Below are 21957 nucleotides of genomic sequence, written 5' to 3' on the forward strand. Positions count from 1 at the left end.
GGCTATTTATTTATTGAATTAAATTGCAGTCTTTCGCAGTTTAATAAAGGCCATAACGCATTTTGATCAGCTGTGCAGTCCTAATAATGCTTCACCACATCTTTCTCTTTCTTAACCACTTCCACATTCCCATCAAAATGAGCACTTAAAGCAGTCGATGCCTTTGTAGGTCAAACATCAATCTAAATCAATGAGCATGTCTTTCTCTGAGAGCCTGCAGGGTTGATTAGATTTACAAGTAATGGGGTCCTCGGCTTATTGGAAAATTTAAACACACAGATCTGAGACTCGCACTGCTCCTCTTAACACACTCCTTGTGATCAGGCAGATGTCATTAAAGGTATTGACGTGCTAGCGCTCTCTGAGTTAGATGGAAATTGGTGCCTTTGAGACTGAAGGGTAATGAGTGCATGTCAACACCGAGCGCTTCCTGTCTCTAACCACCTCCAGTGAGTGTCTATCTGACAAAATCACACGATACTTAGCAAAACTGTCCTTTCCTGAAGATTTATTGTTTAAAGCAGTGGTTCCCAAATTTTCAAACTTTAGTAGAGAAAAATATTTTCAAGCCCTCCACCTACATGCACCCATAAAGACAGTCTCAAAATACTATAATAATTATTTGAATTAAAAACGTAATTAATATAGTACTACAACTGCTCAACTTCAACAGGCTTCTCTTTGTGTTCATGATGTGAAGTCTGTAAGTGGCATCTTAACTTGTTTGGCTTCATATTGTCAGAATCTAAAATTTTGAGGCACACAACACACTGGGGTCTCTCACAACACACACGAGGTATGCCTCGTCATATTTTCTCGTCTTTAAAATCACTGTGTCTACACCGGATGAGATGGTTATCGCGTCGTGCTGCAACAGCTTGATGAGGCTTTCTACACTGGACGCGACCAAGCGACCATTGCAAATCCATTTGTCCTTTGTGTCAGAAGTAGCATGAGCACTTGGAGTGTGTAAGAAATAGGACGAGGCATCAGTTTACTGTCGGAAATGTATGTCGTGTTGCATTGTGACGTGCCACATCTAGTGTAGACAGCATCACTGATTATAATGGGTTCTATGTGCTTTTGTAGTGTCGCATCGTGCTGGTTTAGACACATTGTTTTGATAGTTGTGAAGTTTGAAGTAGATTCATCATCTGCTTTGTTTACCTGGCACTGGAAGTCCTTTCACAAACTTGTCCATGCTTAGTGCAGAACCATGCATCATTTATTTATATTTTTACACGGCTCCCTGCAATACTCAATTCTGTTTCTTTAATTGCGTCATATAGCGGTCTTTTATTCCACGAAAATAACATAATCTGCAAAATCTGCTGTCTGTACACTGTCCCTTAAAGGGTTAGTTCACCCAAAAATGAAATTTCTGTCATTAATTACTCACCCTCATGTCATTCCACACCCGGCCGTAAGATGTTTTTTTCTATCCCCCATAAAGCAACATAATTACCGTCATTCAAGGTCCAGAAAAGTAGTAAAGACATCGTTAAAAAAGTCCATGTGACTACAGTGGTTCAACCTTAATGTTATGAAGCGACGAGAATACTTTTTGTGCGCAAAAACAAAACAAAAATAAGGCTTTATTCAACAATTTCTTCTCTTCCCTGTCATTTTCCTACGCTGTTTACGTTGTAGACGCAGTGCAGCGATTCCAGGTTCCACGTCAGTATGCCGACTCACTATTGGCTGACGTTGTACACGTGAGCAGCACGACATCTGCGTGTGATGCTGATGCAGGAGCCGACCAATAATGAGTCGGTATTCTGACGTAGAACCGAGAAGCGCTGCACTGTCTTTACAACGTAAACAGCATAATTTAATGCAGTCTCTCGTGTCGTGCTGCTTTACAGACTCTGCTCTGTGCGTTCATTAATTTTGAAGGAGGACTGGCTTTGGAGATGCTCTGAAGGGAGGGTGGGATCTCATGCTTTCAAAGCTAGCTTGCTATTGCTAGCCTCTCCAAAATTGCCTATACTACCTTTAATAGACACACACACACATGCACACAGAGAAAGAGACAGTAGGAAACAGCTGTGGGGTTACTCACTGGAAGGAAGGGGGTCTGGAGTCTCCTATGCCTCCTGTCCTCTCCAGAGGGGGCGGCAGATCGGCCTGAGTGTCTGCGCACACAGATCCTCCATCAGAACCATGAGAGCCGTCTGCAGACACCAGCTGTACAGAGACAGAGAGAGAGAAAGAATGGAATTAGCTTATCTACAGCATCTGTGACATGGTTGATAAGCCTCATGTCTCATGATAACTTACCAGTATACAATACCGTTCAAATGTTTAGGGTCAGTAAGATTTTTAAATGTTTTTGAACAAAGTGTCTTCTGCTCACCAAGGCTTCATTTATTTGATCAAAAATAGAGTAAAAATAGTAATATTATTACAATTTAAAATAACTGTTTTCTATTTGAATATATTTTAAAATGTAATTTATTCCTGTGGTTTTTTAAATCTGAATTTTCAGCATCATTACTCCAGTCTTCAGTGTCACATGATAATTCAGAAATCATTCTTATAGGCTGATTTGCTGCTCAAGAAACATTTCTTATTATTATCAATTTTGAAATCAGTTGTGCTGCTTCATATTTCTGTGTAAACCGTGATACATTTGTTTCAGGATTCTTTGATGAATAGGAAGTTCAAAAGAACAGCATTTTTATAAATATAAAAAAATATTTAAATATACACTATATACATATTATATATACACTGTTACTTTTAATCAATTTAATGCACCCTTGCTGAATAAAACTCCTAATTTCTTTCCAAAAAATTAAAAAAATTACTGAAATTACTGACCTCAAACTTTTGAATGGTAGTGTATGATACTTACGTTTTGTGGCTATACTTTGAAAATTGTGTCTATTCTAATGTTTGTCCCAGTGCAATAAATTTCCATTGTAAGAGTATTACTGTAAATGTGTTGATAGAACTGAACTTGTAATCAAAAGTGCTTAGTTTTCTCCATCTTTTAAAATCAGCTCAGTTCTGAGGGCACAGCAAGCATGTCATAGTTTAGGAGAGGAATAAATGATTCAGAATGCCATGAACCTTGTAGTAATGATCATTAAGAGTCTCTTGGAAAGAGAGCATTCACATCCTGCTGGACAAACAGAGAGCCTCTTATGAGACCACAATGAGCTGCATTGGAGTCCCAACACCACCCTAAATCTGATTGAATCTTCTTGTTATACATGGGATATTTCAGGAGTGTTTTTCACCCACCCTGTGACTTCACTTAGATAATCCAATCACAACCAACATGGAAGAAGACAATGTGCTTTAAGAGCACAGCAACACACAGAATAACTTCCCTGTCACAAATATGCTGTGTAACCCTCAAAAAAGTGAAACAAAGAATAAACAAGATACCAGAGGCCTGTTGCATGAAGTCGGTTTCAGTTCCAACCCAGGTAAGTTAAAACCATTTAAACTCCTTACATGTTAAATATATATATATATATATATATATATATATATATATATATATATATAAAAGACATGTAATGAGTTAAAATGGGACAAAAGCAAATATCACTTTATCCCAACCCTTAACCAAGGGGGCCTCGATCACTGATCTACCACAATAAATTGTTTTTTGGCAGCAAAGGTTAATATATTATGGAATTTCCTGTTGGCAGACTCAAATGGAATGACACTGGATCTAATTCTAGTTGATGGATGCCAAATATTAAATCAAATTTTAACAGAACCATGTGTTTTACAGCTATAAATTAACAGCTGATATGCACTACCAGGTGCTGAACGTGGTGCAGTACCGCTCTGACCACTAGATGGCCCTCCAGCACACTTGCATTGCTCTTTCCTTGCCTGCAAGTACTTTGACGGACAGAGCCAAGTCCCTCCCTGCCCGAAAGCTTCCACAGGCTCAGCTCTGCATGAGAAAGTTGCTGGTGTGAATCTGAAACGGGGGCAGTAAAAGGACGCACATATTTCCCCAGCCCCAGGTTTCTGCCTCTCCTGGCTGCCGCGCTGGAAAAGCGCATCAGAAGATGGCAGGGAGTAAAGCAGCGATAAAGAGCACACCTTGTGTTTCTCCATGGAATTTGAGAGACAGGGATCTGGCTATGTAGCCGCTCTGTGTGTGTGTGTGTGTGTGTGTGTGTGTGTGTGTGTGTTTAAATCCACGTGAAGAATTGTTAGTTACTCTTGGCTGAAAAAAACAGGGTGTGTGTGTGTGTTTGGAAAAGAGTCAATCAGAGGGAGGTGGTGTGAGTCTGACTGACTATATAGAATAAAAATAATAGGGAATGTGAGAGTGTGTTTCTTACATGTGCATTCAGCTGTAAATTATACAGTGGAATGTAAGTGCATTGAAATTGTGCTCCCAGGTATGAGTCAGTGCCAGAACATGTGTGTTGTGTATGTGTGTACAGGTGTATGTTTCTTTCTTTAAAGTCAACTGAAAACTGTAAAGTCTTAAAAATAAAGGTTCCAAAAGGGGGGATTTATAGTGATGCAAAAGAAACATTTTTTCTCCCAAAAAGAACCTTTCAGTGAACAGTTCTTAAGGGGGATCTATAATGCCCCTTTTACAAGATGTAATATAAGTCTCTGGTGTCCCCAGAATGTGTCTGTGAAGTTTCAGCTCAAAATACCCCACAGATCATTTATTATAGCTTGTCAAATTTGCCCCTATTTGGGTGTGAGAAAAAACACACGGTTTTTGTGTGTGTCCCTTTAAATGCAAATGAGCTGCTGCTCCCGGCCCCCTTTTCAGAAGAGGGCGGAGCTTTAACAGCTCGCGCTTCGGTTGCTCAACAACAACAAAGCTGGAGAGTCTCACGCAGCCAAAATGAGGATTGTCAGTAACTGTCACGATCACCAGTGAGAGTGCCCATCATTGCCATCAGAGGGCAATCCAACCCGGACTACTATTATTGTCAAAGACTCCATTACCCATAACACACTGCCTGGTCTATCTGCCATGATTGGTCACAGCTGTTTCTCATTATTTTCATTAGCCCTGTCTTTATAAGTCCGTTTCACCCTGTTACTCACTGCGACGTTTTGTTAGTTGTTACACTGCATCCCTGAGCATTCTGTCTGGTTTCATGTCTCTTGGTTTTTGGATTTCTTGCCTGTCTTCTGGATTACCCTGTTGCCTGTGAGTAACAGGGTGAAACGGACTTATAAAGACAGGGCTAATGAGAATAATGAGAAACAGCTGTGAACAATCATGGCAGATAGACCAGGCAGTGTGTTATGGGTAATGGAGTCTTTGACAATAATAGTAGTCCGGGTTGGAGTGCCCTCTGATGGCAATGACGGGCACTCTCACTGGTGATCGTGACAGTAACGGTGTTCAGCCTTACATTGTTCAAACCGGAGTCAGCACTGATGGAGAGACTCAGGAAGAAGTTACAACTTTTAGAATGAAGCTGGACATTTCTGAATGGTTAGTGGATAAATTTATGTAGTTGCTGTGGAGTTGATTCAACTCATCGACTAGCACGTGCCGTCATGTTAATCTTTTGTGCAAATCCAGCGTTGAATTGACCCTCGTTTGTGAAGCAATCCGGTGTAAAATGGCGGCATGGCAAAAACACTCTTCCTCTTCTCTAAAGCAGCCCAACATGGTCTCACCCCCTTTGTTGTGTGTTCTCGGGGCGGGGTTTATGTAAATTTTAGGGTTAGTGATGTCACCAACCTGGGAAGAAGATCGTTGTAGTCCCTACCAGATGTTTGTTGTAGTCCTTAAAAAGTGATTTCTTTAAAAGAAAATATCTCCCTTTGCATTGAACTTTGAACATCATAACTTTGCAGATGTTGTTTATGCTCAAACAGCAACATTACACACTTACTAAAGTTAAAAAGTGAAATCATAATCAACCACCCCTTTAACAGAACCATTTAGTGTGAAGAATATTTCAATAATCTAAAGAACCATTTTCCAACATAAACAACCTTTTGTGCAATGGAAAAGATCCATGGATGTTATGGAACCATCAATGCCAATAAGTGTAGAGTGTGACTTGATTTCATTCGAAAAGGATGTTCTGGATCAGTGCAGCTCTTTGGAACATACACTGATGAATCATTCACAAAGGCCACGTTGGAAGAGACGGATGCATTTAAATAAGACTAAATCCCCTAAATCATTGCTGTGTGTGTGTATGGAATACAGGAGTCACTCGTGATGTGATGACTGACATCGTAATAACCATAGTAACAGTTTGGTGTCTCTCAGATGATAAAACATGAATGCCAACAGTTGAAGTGGTTTGGTGCTTTGCTATTTTTGACAGAAATATTAATGACTGGAGACTTATAAATGTGTTAGTTTGTCCATTGTATTAGAATCCAGTAATTTGTAGTAAACCACCATCAACAGAGTTGGCAATGGCATGTTATGTTTATACTCATTTAACAGCAGAATTTAGTAAGCATGCACTGCTAGTTATTCAGTCCAGCCACCAACACCACACCTCAGACAAGATGTCAGCCTCCAATCGAGAATAAATTCACTACATTAACAACTAGTTATTTAGTTCTATACACACTACACGGTAACATGACAATTTGGTCTTCACTAGTTAAACTTTTCAAGACTAAACTCAATTGTAGAATGCAGTTGTCACTCTTCTTGTGAAAAAGAAGTACACTTTAGAATAATTTTTTAAAAAAGAGTACTTATTACGGAAATAATAAACTTTAAAAGAATATAAGAAAGCATTGCTAACTGTCATGTGGAACGAAGGCCCTTCATGAAAGTATTCAGTCGCTGACTTTAATTGGGAACGATTCTTCAAACAGCATCTCCTTCCTGCAGTGGCCTTCAAGGGTGCGAAAATACCATTAGGAATTTGCTCTTGTAATATTCTCTCCTGTGTCTCTGGGACAGACAGAGGAGGAGCAGATGTTTGCCAAACACTAAACACTCGCGGTCAATTTAACGCATCCAAACACACACTCACGCCTGACTGACTGATCTCAAAGCTCCTGTGTTCACTTCCCTCACACCTGGGCCTTCTAATCAAACCTTTACCACCAAGATGGACGGCCCTGTTACATTCTGAGGTTAATAAAACACAAGCAGAAGAAGTGAGATGAGGGAGGTCTATATAGTCTGTAGGTGTGTATGTTTGAATGCTAACTCACCCATGACACAACACGTCCGTTGAAACACGGTAGTTTGGCGTTGTCATCAGAAATCTCTTCCTTCACCACCCTGTAGAGACAATGAAATGACAGGTCTGCTAAATGTTTCACCAGAGTAACAGATAAACTACAGATACTCTAAATATACTGCAAACAATACCACATGGATAACAACATTTTCTTTAATTTGATTCTGCTTAATCAGTTAAAACAATTATATGGTTTTGTTTTAGATTAACTGTAAAGCACAAATACACAAAGAAACTAGACTGAAGAAAATGTGAATGGTTCTGCCTCTCAGTGTTGTAGGCATTTGCTATAGAGCGCAACAGTCCGGTTCCGGAAGTAAAAACTTTCATTTTCTCCATAAGGAAATTGAACTTATAAACCTTTAAAGACAGCCCTACTGTGACTCTGTGAGCTACGAGGTTGTTAATCGATGGTATTTGCTTCTGCTGAAGCCATCAACCTGCATTATTTCAGCTTATTTTTTTTAATTAATCGTGTTTAACAGCAGAATTTGTGGTGAAAAACTACATTACCCATGATGCTGTACAGAAAATTACACCAATAAAAGTCAAAAAAAGCAACACAATCTATTTGGATCTATAAAGATCCAAAATAGCTCTTTAGCTCGGCCCACTCCCATGAATTGATCTCGCTTACTTGATTTCCTCCCTTTACTCTCAAAATACTAAAATGTTTGTATATATATATATATATATATATATATATATATATACACACATGCATGCAACAGAAATGATATTCTAAATCTAGCCTAGGTTCTCAGGTACTGTGATTTCCTTCTCACGTCACTGAATTCACCATTAACTATTCACCTGAACAGTTTATGATGTTTTTTATGGTATTATTGTAATCCTTGACCATAAAAACATAGGGGTAGACATGACCTTTTCTGTGTTATCTTGTTTGATTCAGAAGATATGATACATAATTTGGTTATGGCGGAAAGTAAAATGGTTGCCATGGTGACCACGAGGCATTTTTGTGATGGCTCCATTTCTTAAAATGTTCAGGGCCCCAAACTGTACCAAATTTCATGCTTTTATGAAAAAGTGAACATTTTTTTCACATTTCACCTGGACTACACCTACAGCTACATGAAATTTCTCACTAGCGAGGTAATAACAGCGCTGTTCTTGAAGCAGATGAACGTATCTGTTTTATACAGTTCAACTTTTAAAAAATGCATCTCGAGACCTTGTGTTTTTCCCCATTCCACTGCCCGCGTCTCGCGTTTTTCAAAGCAAAAATGCGTCCTAAGTCTGCTATCAATGGCTCAAGCCTCCATTTAATGATGTTTTGGAATCAGCAACGGAGGCGTGCTATTAGATGCGTAAGAAATTAGTCCTACACACAAGCATTTTATGGACAAAAACCTGATAAATGTCTTGAAATACCGTAGTATAAGCAGAATAACTGACTCCTGTCCATGAATTATTAGAAAATAATGCACACCCGCTTCGCATCCTGGCCGCATTACCACCTCGGGTGTGCATTATTTTCTAATAATTCAACGGCCCGTCGTCAATTAATCATTACCTATTGTGTTCTGGCTGGTTGCCAAAGTATGTGTTGTTGTATTCTGGTGGTTGCTATGACATCACTAGGTGGTTGCATTGCTAAGGTTTTCCCATTGGTTATTAAGGCAAGCAGTTTCTATAGTGTTCTGGCTGATTGCTAGAGCATTTACTATTTCTAGTTTCGGTTGCTAAATGGTTGTTTACTAGCTCATGTCTAAAGAGGTCATAGTAATAGTGAGGGGCTTGACTTAGAAAACAAGTAAAGCCACAATGATCAGCTCCGTTTCTAAAAGCCCCCTCACACGCACACAGGTTAATTTAGTCTCCCATAAAATAAAATTCATGGCATGCACCTCCGAGTCCCTCCCCCTTCCCAGCTGCTCCTTAAAAAGGTGCTGACCCCACTGACTCCTGTCACCATGGAAACCTTTGTCAAAGTGAAAGACAGCTGGCTGGTAAAGCATGTGAGGTTTGCTGAAACAGACCATGTCATCTATTAATAATAAAAATCTATTGCGTGATCATGATTGCATTCATGCAATATAAATCATAACCAGGCAGCAATCTTTAATCACATGCATCTCATACCAAACACCAAAGCAGCAGTGACAAAACAGAGTCTGTGCTATAGATCAACAGCAATAAGCTTCCCTGACTGACAAAAAAATACTGTGTGAATGCTTTCCTTTGGTCTATCTATACTGACATGTTTCATTTGATCTACCATAGACCTTATACAGACCATCTGATGCATTTTGCACAAAAAAAGGCAGCATTTGACAACAGCAAGCTTCAGTCTGATCTGATTGGATTGCTTTACTGCTTCCCTCGTCTCAGAAGATCAAACTATATTCGTTTCAAATGAATTCAAACCAAAATTATAAAAAACAATCTGATGTTTTATCCTTTTTTACATCCACATGCAGGGCTTTATTTGTGTCATACATCATCTCTCTCTTTCTCTCTTCCTGCCAGATGAAGCTGATCTAATGAAACCCTTCAACAGTGACTGTATCTGCTGTATTCACATCTGTTCGAGTGATGAGTCAGAGCCTCTGAGGCCCAAGATCTCATTCCGTGTCCCAGTATGCTTGTGCCTATGTGTTAGCATCTGATTTTTATATACATGTAGGCAGGGCTTGACATTTTAACACCCGTCAACCCACCAAACGTGAGTGGATTTCAGCAGTGGCGTGTAACGCAGTCACTCTTGAATACTCTTGCGGGTTGAATATTATATATGATATATACATTTTTCAATTGTAGTCTTTTAAAAAAGGTAGTGCAATGTAGTGTTGTCAAAAATATAGTTTTTTCGATACATATCGATATTGAAATATCCAAAATGCTTCCAATACTCATTTTCCATACAATAGATACACCATAGAAGCTGGGCTTTCTCTCTCTTATCTCTCTGATAGCGAGATGACACACAAACCCGCCTCCCCTCACTCACTCGTTTCATTTGCTACAGATGAATATTATTGGTGTTACAGGGCTTGAATTTCGGTGTGGGATTGCGCGTATTGCACATAATTTTACTTATTCCCGCAGATTTTGTGCCCACACCCAAAGTGCGCCACATAAAGCCGCCTCTCAGTACTAAATTGAGTTGCTGCTTATTGTGTTTAAACAGTCAAATACACACAAAATAATGTCAAAATGTCTTGGTGAATATTCACGTAAACACAGTCGGTTATGTTTTAAGTGAATGTAAAGAGTTGAGAAAGAAAACGCATGTGTAACAGTATAATGGATTAATGCATCAGGTCTTAAAGTGACAGCAGCCTAATATACCTGCTGCCAAATTATGCGATAATATTAAATATATTTATATGGCAGCTTTTCCCCATGTTATTGATTCCAAAATTGTGGCCAGTGAAAATGCTGAGTGGCTAGTACCTTTTGAAAACCACTAGCCACACTGGCTGGTAAGCAAAAAAGTTAACATCAAGCCCTGCTATTGAGTTTTTGGAAGTCATCAATTCTGATTGCTGCATGTATCATTACAAATTCTTCTAAAACCAAAATTATAATGCCCAAAATGCTGTCTAGATAGGTAGCCATGCAAGCTTTTGAAATGCAGGCAATGAGAGGTCTCTGGTTGCTTGTGTGTATTTGCGTGAGTAACAGATTATATCCCAAAGGCCTCTAGACTCTGGCATGAGCTCAATGATTGACAGCTCTCAGTGAATTCCAATCTGAGCACTTTGTTGCTTTTAGTGAGTGGATTTCACATTGTTCCACAGTGCAGATTCTAATCCTACTTGGGCTATGCAATAAAAACTCAGCAGGGATGGTGACATAAGGGGCTCAGAGAGCAGCTCTCCTCCTCTTTTTCTCATTCTGTTCTTCTTCTCTGCTCTCCTCATTCCTGTGGCAGCATGAGGTCCTATTTCTCCTAAAGCAGTTTCAGTTTTGAGAATCTCAGCTTGGAGAGGAACAGAAATACTGCTTAGATATGAGTTATATTTTCACTTGAATAAATAGTTCAACCAAAAATCCATTTGTGGAGCACAAGGCGAAATTATAAAATGTTGTACTAAAGCTTATAGTCATCAGATCAAGATTATGACAGAAAAAGTGGTGTAAAGACATAATGAAACAGAAGTAGCAACAGATCTTTTCTTCCATATTGTGACAAGCATTCGAGTGTAATGGATTATCAGAAAAGAACAAATGTATGGCATGGACTTGGTTTTATGCATTTTTTGCTGATTTGATGTTGAGATTTGGGCGTTGTGCTCAAAAGTGGAGGCAGATTAACGTGAGTTTGCAGGGGTGGGTTAAAGTGACTAAATAATCATCAAATGAGGCATTGTGATTAAAGGATTAGTTCACTTCGGAATGAAAATTTACTCACCCCCATGTCATCCAAGATGTTTATGTCTTTCTTTCTTCAGTCAAAAAGAAATTAAGGTTTTTGAGGAAAACATTCCAGGATTTTTCTCCATATAATGGCCTTCAAACAGGGTACAACAGGTCTTAACTTGTGAAACGATGTCATTCTCTAAAAAAATTATTTAAACATTTAAATACTTTTTAACCACAAATTCTCGTCTTGCACTGCTCTGCGATGCGCCACGCATTACATAATCACGTTGGAAAGGTCACGTTTGACATAGGCGGTAGTACAGATTTAGTGTTTACAAAGTGAATGTGCAAAGACCAAGTCAAACAGCCTTTACCAAAAATGGTAAAAAAAACAATGTTGGACGATTTTGAAGTTGGAGGAGAAAATGAGATGGAGTTTTTCACCCTACTGCAGTACTTTCGCCTTTCCAACGTGATTGCGAAATGCATGGCGCATCACAGAGCAGTGCAAGATGAGCATTTGTGGTTAAAAAGTATATAATGTTTTTTTTTTTTACCTATCATTTCCCTAGATAAGACCCTTATTTCTCATCTGGGATCGTGTAGAGCCCTTTGAAGCCTGCACTGAAACTGCAATTTGGACCTTCAACCCGTTGGTAACCAGTGAAGTCTACTATATGGAGAAAAATCCTGGAATGTTTTCCTCAAAAACCTTAAACCTTTCCTCAAACAACCTTCGTTTCAACTGAAGAAAGACATAAACATCTTGGATGACATGGGGGTGAGTAAATTATCAGGGAATTTTCATTCTGAAGTGAACTAATCCTTTAAAAATTACGAGTTTACTTTTTAAAAACTTTTTAAAAAATAAAACCTGAATGGATGAATTGTCTATAACATGCATTTAGACAATAAATAGGGTGAATTTAAATTTTATGCCAACTTTAAGTTTCTCCAGAAGCCATATGAAAGCTTTGTTGGGAATATAAGGTGAATAGTGTGAATGAGATCTTATTTGAAACTTCTGGACAAAAATATGATTGAATGACTCATATTCGAACAACAAATTGCACAGTGGGTTCATGAGTCATAATGTTATGGTAAGTTTAGAGACCATGGTCAGTTTATACATAAGGTCCCACTTTATATTAGGTGTCTTAACTAAATGTTTGGTACAATGTACTTATTGTGTTCATGGTGTACTGCAAAAAACTCTTGCTGATACTGAGGTGGGATACGGGTACGGTTAGGGACATGTTTGGTGGTATGGTTAGGTTTAAGATTGAGTTAAGGTGTAAGGGAAGGGTCAATTACATGTTAGTATTTTTTTAACATAAAAACATATATGTAAACAATAAGTGCACTGTATCAAATTAATTTAAATGTTAGTACATTGTTAGTACAAATGTTAGTAGTTAAAGACAATTAACATCAAATGAGCTGTGTGCTGCCATTTGGAAAAAAAGCAGCATGAACATTCTTCAAAATATCTACTTTTTGTTATGGGAACAACAACATTTTTTAGTGAACTAAAAACCCTATAAATTAATGAAATAGCCTATGCTCAGTGACAGATGGTCGTCCACACCTTTGCAAGGTTTTTCAGATAGATGTAATGAACTCTTCATCTGCCTCCCTTCCCCTACATGACATTCAAATTGTCTCTTGCGACAACGAGGCCGGTTTGACTGACAGGAAATCTTCTGACAATTGTAAGGGGGTTTCCAGCTGTTTCAGCCAAAGATCTCCTTCATTCGTTACAAGCACCATAACATCATCATACCAACATTTGAGTCTTATATATTTCTCCATCTCTTTTCCCATACTTTAGCAATAAAAGTACACCAATACTTGCACACAGACACACACACAGAGCCTTCATCAGGCTAGCCCAGTGGAATTGGGGCAGTGTGTGCAGATGGCTCATGTGTGTGTAGACAGGCCCATTGATTTGTAAGCAGAGCCGATCTCTAATGAAGAGGCCTTCCTTCTTCATAGCCCGAGTTGATTAGATTTTGTCCAGAAAACAAGCCTGGACTCCCACAGCAGAAGATGTGGAGGAGGAGAAAGAGAATATAGAGAAAATGACAGTAGATGAGAGCGAAAAGAAAGGGCTGTAAGCACTCCAAAAGTGATCATCCATCATTCGTTTTTCTATCCTCTGCCTTAGAGACGCAGTCCAAATCCTGAAACCACCAGACAATGAGCCAGTGATGCAACGAAATCCACAGAGACCCAAAATACACACAATGCTAAAAAACATGGAAATCACACACATACAATATGCTAATACTGTCCAACTCAATTGAAGAACTTTACTCACACGCACACTAGGGAGAGGACAAGGCAGGAAAATAAAGCAGGGAAAGTAGGTCAGTCTTCTTTAAAGAAACATCACTTCCATCAGAGAGAACAAGACGGCCTGTGAGTGAAAAGCTCTCTGCTGCTTACGTTTGCCAGACTGACCACTCACACACTTTTTATTCACGACATAAATTGGAAATCTTAACTTCTGTATCAAAGGTGGATAAATACTGTGTAACTTACAAACCATGTTCTTGATCCTGCACACACTATCTCACAATCTGTCCACTACAAATCTCCAAAACAAACAGTTTAAGCAGATGCAGTGTGCTGAGAGCGAGTCTACTGTATGTGCGCAAGTTTACCAGCTGTGCTGCTCTATGAGAATCAACAGAATCAAATTCAGCAACATGACCTGAGAAATGATCGCTGAAATTGAAATCCAAAAGTGACAACACAATCAACTTTATAATTTTACAATTTATGGGTCATTTCCTTCTCAGTGCAACAAGAGAACATTTCAATCTTTGCTTCCATGATAATGAACAAGGCTAATGATTCCTTGCACTTTTCTTCTTTTTTTTCTTCAAATATCTGTGAATATTAGGTCTGTCTCAACTATTGATTAAGCATCTGATTGTGGTTATTTAATTTAATCACAGTTCATTACCACAATAATTGTGCCGTTTCAATTTCACTGACCAAATAAGTGAAATTTAAGCATTAATACGAAATGAACATATTACATTATATTACAGTTTTTATTATTACATACAATCCTAAGTACAAAAAAAAAAATTAAATCATTAATCCCAATTATTTGCATGACAATTCATCATCAACACAAAATTAATGATCATGACAGGTCTTGTGAATATAGGGTTCAATATTGTCCTCCTCTAGCATTTTATTTTTGAAAATTATGTCAGTCAAGGTGTTTTGTCGTGCTATACTGTTCCTTTAACTCTAACTTTTGAATAATAATAATAATGACAATCAAAAATATGTTTTTCACCAACTGAGTTCAGCTCGAGAACTGGATGTGAGAATATACAATACTACAGTAATTCATATATTGTTTCAAATAAAAAAAGAAATCATGAATGACTTTCCTTATGGGCAAAACATAATTTTGTCCTGATCGATGCCTGCCATATAATAAACTTTATAACTCTCTGAATCTCCATGTATTACTGTTTCACCAGTGAGCAGCTTATAGCAGAATCCTCCATCTGTCTGTGAAATCGGTGTGTGTATGTGTGTTTGTACTAAAATGATGATTATGATGCTAATGGCCTTACTGGCCCTACAGCTGTTATGAGAGAGACCCAAGAGAGAGGGCAACACAAACACAAACACAAACACACACACACATCTAGGTCTATCTGAATGAAAACTTAGTGACACTTTTAATCAAATACTCCTGACAAGATCTCTCTTCAATAGCACCTTCTTACAGAACAGTAATTCTTATCTTTTATTAGAACAAGTACATGAAACAGTGGAGTCTGATCGCTTCCCTGAAACTGATGACACATCAGTGATGTCAGCTTCATCACGCACTCATGCTACATCATTATAATGCCACGTTCCTGCCACTGGATGAAGTCAGCATGTAGAGATCCAATATAATGTTGTTAATAATGAGCATGTATGCATATGTGTGTTAATGTTAATGTTTTCTTCTTTAAATCAAAGTACTTTATCATGGCTTCAATTGCTACAAAATGCTGCAGCTAGATTATTGATCGAACTAAAGCAGTAAGCCCCAAGAAGCCGTGGTTTACAGTGAATTTACAACTTTTATAAAACGGTTATTCCATATATACAAATATTAAAGCAAATATATGTACGTATCGATGCAACTTTCATGAAGTAAAATCACTAAAAGCCTTTCTTCCACTGGAAAAAATAGTCCCTGACCGTGAACAGCAACAGAATGCGTCATCTCATGGAGATCAACTAAAGTCTAGGAGAAGTCAAATGGTGGCAAAGACTGTTTGAGTGAGTCAGACAGTAGCGAAGACCAATTTTAGCTATTGACCAATCAGAAAACCGTTTTATAATAGATCTTTTATATCACTCCAGTTTTAGCTTGGCTACCAATTCATTTTAGGATCATTTTAATTTTTTTCAGTTTAATATTAATGTACACAGCTTATTTTTGAATGACCAACACAGCCATAAATTAGTGCCTTAATTATTCAGATGTTGAATTCAGACCATTATAAACTATATCATGTTCATTATAAAAGAAATGATTTTTCAAAGTTGTGAATAAAACAATGAATATTAGAGTACGTTTTACAAGAAAATACTATTTCATTTTTTGTACATCACAATTTAATGTTTAAATCAGTGTGTTACTTGCTATTTCTTTGTAACTGTTTGTAAAATGTACTAGCAATTTCTGAGTGAAAATTGTATCTGAACCATTTTTTTTCAGGGTACAAAACTAATCAGCCTAGTTCATGCATATTTATTAGGTGACAATTTTCAGCAAATAGCCTTCTGACTCACTGAAATGCAGGAAAGTGGATGCTATAGTAGGACTAACGAAAAAGTCAACTAAAAAAAGTTAAAAATTAAAAATACCCCATATTTAAGCAATCTCTTTATTGTTTAAAAACACACTTGACCATGTAATAATAATGATCTGGCTTAAAGGGACAGTTCACTCAAAAATGGAAATTCTGTCATCATTTACTCACCCTTAAGTTGTTCCAAAACCTGTATGAGTTTCTTTCTTCTTTTGAACTAAAAAGAAGATATTTTGAAGAGTGTTGGTAACCAGACAGTTGACGGTAGCCGTTGACTTCCATAGTAGAAAAAAATAAAATAAATATGGAAGTCAATGGCTACCATCAACTGTCTGGTTACTTCAAAATATCTTCTTTTGTGTTCAACAGAAGAAACTCACACATGTTTTAAACAAGTAAATGATGACAGATTTTCATCTCTTTAACACTTTAGATTGCTGAGGTTATTTGCTATATTTTAAATAAATTAAAAAAAAAAAAACATATTAGTATTGCATGATATTTATTAGCATGTCTTCTCACGAAAAAAGCCAATATGTGCCTTGGTGCTGGTGACACTAGGTCCGTTCAGATAACCCATGTTTGTGCATTTGGCCTCATTTATCACGACTTCACGACTTCTGCTTTAGTGCACTTTCTCTTAATTTACAGACACTAAGCTGCGGGATAATCAGATCATGATGCCCTGCAATCTGTGAATTATCATAATGTGTCAAATCCTGTGATTTAAATGGTCTTCTCACATTCATGTGAGACAGAAACTGAGGGATTCATAAGCTGATTTTTTTTTTAATAATAAAACCAGTCATACCTGCCAATCAGTTGGATAAAACCTAATCATATGAGCTGTAATGTACAAGCTTTAACCACAACTTGTCGCTAATCTTCTTTCATTTAGTTTGCTTGTTGTTCCAGGTCACTGAGATGAATTCAGATAATGTTCTGATTTGGAATCACATGGGCATGAATCAAGCGGGCCTGTTTTGCATCATGGCATGGCAGTGTAGAGTCTGGAAGTGATTATGCCAGAGGGTATGGAACAATGGCTGGCTGTTCACCTTGATGAGCTGGTTTGGGCAGTACATTGATACAAACAAGCAACGTGGACAGAGAAAATGTGTTAGGAGGTCCTATTTTGCAGGTGGTGGACGGATCTGTGTGTGCACGAAGAGGTTTGTGTAGCTTGGCATCTAAAGGAGAACCTTCTGGCATGCCAAGAAAAGCAAACAAAAAGCAGATCGCATGGACTTGAATTTCGCAACATGACACTGTTCTTTGTGGCTTAACAGTGACTGTGGAAATCTGTTTAGAGGATCAGTGAGCATGATTCCCAAGTGTTTCCTTGTTTCCAAGTCAGCATTCCAGACCTCAGCCACATGCGTTGGGAGGTGCGCAACAGTACTAAAATGCACTTTACCTCTCATAAACACTGGAAAGACTGCTGCACCACTGGGGGTGGTGGTAGAACAGTCATTTTTTAAAACTCCTCCATCTAAATGTGCTGCCTGCTGTTTTATAAACAAAGCAGCACTGAAACAACGGCATGTAAATAATGACAGATAGGATCCCACACTTTTTGACCAATGAATTTCCATGGCTTTTCCAGTCATCAGTTTTAGCGTATAAGGGTTTTTAAAAATTATTTATTGCACTCACCAAGAGTTTTGAATTATTTTTTGAGCTGCACATATTTTGCTATATATAGTCACTATCAGTGTTGGGGAAAGTTACTTGTAAAAGTAATGCATTACAATATTGCGTTACTCACTAAAAAGTAGCTAATTGCGTTACCTGGGTTGGGCTTGCTTGCTTGTTTTTTAATAACAATACAACATTTCACACCAAAAGTGAAATGTATTAACCTCAGGCTGAAGAAAATGCATATTTATTCCTGTACAGTAGAGGGCGCAGCCAAAGACTATAGAATAACACAAGACGCGTCAATCGTATTGTTTTGAATGGGAGAAAGTGCAACGCACAATATGGCGGAATAAGTCCCGCCTTCTAATTAAGAGCCAGTCGCCAATTGGTAAAGTCATCGCGTCACTGCAGCGGCTGTTAGAAGCTCCGGTTCTTATAGAAACAGTCAGACGCATTGCATGCCCCAGAGGCATTTCAAAGATGGCCGCCGAGTGAAATGACTTGTCTTAAAGGGACTTTGGTGCAGCTCAAACAAACCTTTCAGTTGTGCTGCCATTCTGAATAGGATACATTTTTGCTTATTAGTATGGTTGAATTAGATCACTGAAGGTCAGCAGCAAAGACATTGGTTAATAAAGTGAGATTAAATACATAAAGTATATTTGTGTCATTTAATATAGTTAATTATTAAAGGTTTGCGTAAAATTCTGAGATTGTATTTCACTGTTATTTATTCATTTTGAGGAATACTGAATGTTTTTGTGCAAGTGAGATGAGTAAATGCATGTTCACATTTAGTCTAGACCTACAATAACCATCATGTTCACAGCGCACACAACACCTCTGCACTTTCTCTTAACATGAGGACAGGAGAGCTGTCAGTCAATAAACATGAAAAAGTAATTGACGTTACTTGTTTGAAAAAGTAAATTAGATATTTTGTAAATTGAAAAAGTAATGCGTTACTTTACTAGTTACTTGAAAATGTAATCTGATTACGTAACACAAGTTACTTGTAATGCGTTACCCCCAACACTATAGAAATGTTTATGACTTTTCTTTTTTTTGGGATTTTGTTCATTTTCATGACAGGAAATAAAATTCCCTAATATTTCCATGACTGTGGGAACCCTGAATGGGTAACAGGTCCTGAGTTAGGCCAGATATACAGGAATGAATTGGTTTTATTGTTTAAAGTAGAGCTGATTAAGTGTATAAATCATGTGCAAATCAGAAAGTGTGTCAGCAGTTGAAGATGATGATGAGAGAGACTAAATGTAAGATTATTTCAAACACGAGGTCCGTTCTTATGAGCCAGAGTTACTGTTTATCTCTCTCTATCTCAAAATGTAAATGTCACAGCTATGACCAATTAATGTCCATGTCTTTTCCAGTCATTTCTGATTACTGGATAAAGATTTTTTTTTATCCATTCTCCTTTTTTTTTTACATAAAAATTGCACTCACAAAGAGTGCAAATTTCTAGCTTATGAAATTTTTTATTCACTAATTGCCCATGAAAAGCACAACTAAAACTCCCTGGTATTTCCAGATTTTCTATGTCAGTGGAATGGAAACTGGATTCACTGGCTAAAGTGACAGATGCTTCTTCATTCACACTTTACATTGCATTGTTCATGTCACAGTGCAATTACATGAGTAATCACTTTGTAAGCAATTATGGGCATTATATACTGTATAATTACATCTTGTTATACATGTGTTATTGTAAGTCATTATTTTAACATGAAACATGGACAGTTAGGCATTCTCTCACTCAGCCTGATTTATGGGATCACACCTGAACTGTCATTGAACTAAAGCAGGTCTCTTCCTTTACATAATCTAAAACCATCGCAGACTTTGAACAGCAAAGCACATAAAGCCTCCTCTTCACACTGACCCCAGATCTGTATATAAAGACCACCGTTTACACAATAGACGTATTTGTGCTGGAAATTACGGTTTATTACCTGTCTGTCCATAAACCGTTTACAATGACCTGGAAACAATACGAATACACACATTAAATCTGAGCTGAGGTTGTATGAGAGAAACCGACGGAAGGTTTGCGAATAACGACACCAAAATAAAGCCGTTAAAAGTGGTCAGTCTGAGGTAACGATACTCACTGACAGGAACAACAAACGATACAAATACAAAGGGTTTTATTGTCTTTTAACATGCATATTGTGCCTTACCCGAAATCATCGTCCATGGATTTGAAGAAAAATTTGTAGTTGGGTTTATTGAGGACATTTTTGAAGTCAGCGAGAGTGACGCTTTCAGCGGGAATGGGTAGTTTGATGAGGTAGGGAGTCTCCTGCTCGTCGAGGTGATAGATGATCTTGGTCTCCGCCATGGCGGGCCGCTGCTGAGGGACAGGCCGCGCGCATCAGCCCCACAGCGGCGCGCGCTTCCCGCTTCCACCGCTGAACGCTCGAGCGCGCCTCTGTCCACTCTCAACCTCCGCGCTCTCTCTTCAGCCAGCGACAATAAAACCCAACAGAGGAGTATCCTTGCGGTCGTACGTTACACAAATCTATCTAATAGCAGAATATATAAATGTAATAGATGGCGTTTTCTTTCAAAACGAAGCGAAAGAATAGTACAGGTTGGTCTTCTCTGGGCTCCCTATGGATACTGTTGCTTTTTCCTCTTCTCTGTCCTTTGGAAACAACTGTCGGCCGATGTGAGATAGCCCCTCCTATCGATACACCACTGCGCTCCCTCTACAGGACGAGTTATAAAAATATTAAACTGTTCTTTGGCTGCTAGCCTATAAATGTATTTGATCTTCGGCTATGGGAAAAACGCATCTCCATTACGCAAGGAGCCGTTAAATCGTGTTGTTGCTGCTGCATATTAATCACTCAATAGAACAACTTGCCTTTTTTGACTGCATGCAATCTAAATAGGTTGGTAAATTATTTTTAATGTCCCTAAATGTTTTTGGGATGTGAGTTTGTAATCCAACAAATCTGCACCTGAGGGTCGTTGCTGTAACTTACCTGAAGAGGACGATCAAAGACTATTGATTTATTATTAGTGCGCCGATATCGCCCTCTAGAGGATGAAACGGTTAATGTACAGCTGTTCGACTCAGCGGTTGACCTCTGGAGGCGCACAAGAATATTTATCCTAATTTACCAGACATGACTTGCGTTTTATGAGGTAAATCCTGTTTTATACAGTCTTTGGGTAAATCTCATGAAATATGTCAAATAATTATGTCAGATGTATTTTTGTTCTATTTAAGGATCATTAGGATCATTTTTGCACTGTCACATTTTTTTTTTTATGACAATTAAGCACCCTCCCTGAAATATTGATATTTATAAGCCTACATTGTAAAGTATTTATACATCATAGCAGTATTTATTATGCTGCCGTTAATTTATGCTGTTTAAAAAACAACAAAAACATATTATAGTAAGAGAGGGGCAGGGTGATCAATTGTCATGAAAATAATGTCATTTTATGGCTTCAGTAAAATTTTTCCGTGTGACCCTATAATTTAGGCTAAATAAAATATCTAAAGTAAACACGTTCTTTTGATTCTCGCTATCCGAACGCTTCTGACGCCACATAGCTCCGCCCATTTTCATAATTGGCGCGAGTACAGTTAATTCATTAGCATACAAACGGCTGCATTCTGAGTCACTTGAAATGGACAGTTTGTTGAAGACAGAGAACCTGAAGAGATGAGCAAAAATTGACAAAGACTAGAGGATGAGAAAGATTAAAGAGTAAAATCGTCCTCCATTACTCAGTTTTGATGAACAAAAATACAGGCCCATCCGTCTCACTGACAAAAGGTAAGGAATTGTTTTTATTGCACGATTGAAACGTGTATAAATATTTTCTGATACTCAAAGTTAAATTTGCGTTTGACTATTAGTCTATACCTCTGGCAAATTTACCATGCTTTTTACATAATAACCATAGATATAATTCCATATTAA

The 21957-nt window shown here is 38.0% G+C and overlaps 1 protein-coding gene across 2 annotated transcripts in view; it reads right to left on the reverse strand.

Moving 5' to 3' along the window:
• Positions 1-20689, reverse strand: part of LOC127499988 (segment polarity protein dishevelled homolog DVL-3) — a 33186-nt gene extending 12497 nt beyond the window's left edge. The window contains exons 1-3 of one of the 2 annotated variants that reach the window (XM_051870737.1): positions 20194-20689; positions 7147-7216; positions 2063-2187 (exon numbers count right to left, since the gene is read on the reverse strand). In XM_051870737.1, the coding sequence (XP_051726697.1) occupies positions 2063-2187; positions 7147-7216; positions 20194-20354 (356 nt within the window). In that variant the 5' untranslated portion in view covers positions 20355-20689. The remainder of the gene's footprint in view (positions 1-2062; positions 2188-7146; positions 7217-20193) is intronic. The other variant, XM_051870735.1, reaches the window with a different exon arrangement.
• Positions 20690-21957: the final 1268 nt, after the last annotated feature.

The sequence above is a fragment of the Ctenopharyngodon idella genome, chromosome 18 (genome assembly GCF_019924925.1).
Source record: "Ctenopharyngodon idella isolate HZGC_01 chromosome 18, HZGC01, whole genome shotgun sequence".
Classification (NCBI taxonomy): Eukaryota; Metazoa; Chordata; class Actinopteri; order Cypriniformes; family Xenocyprididae; genus Ctenopharyngodon; species Ctenopharyngodon idella.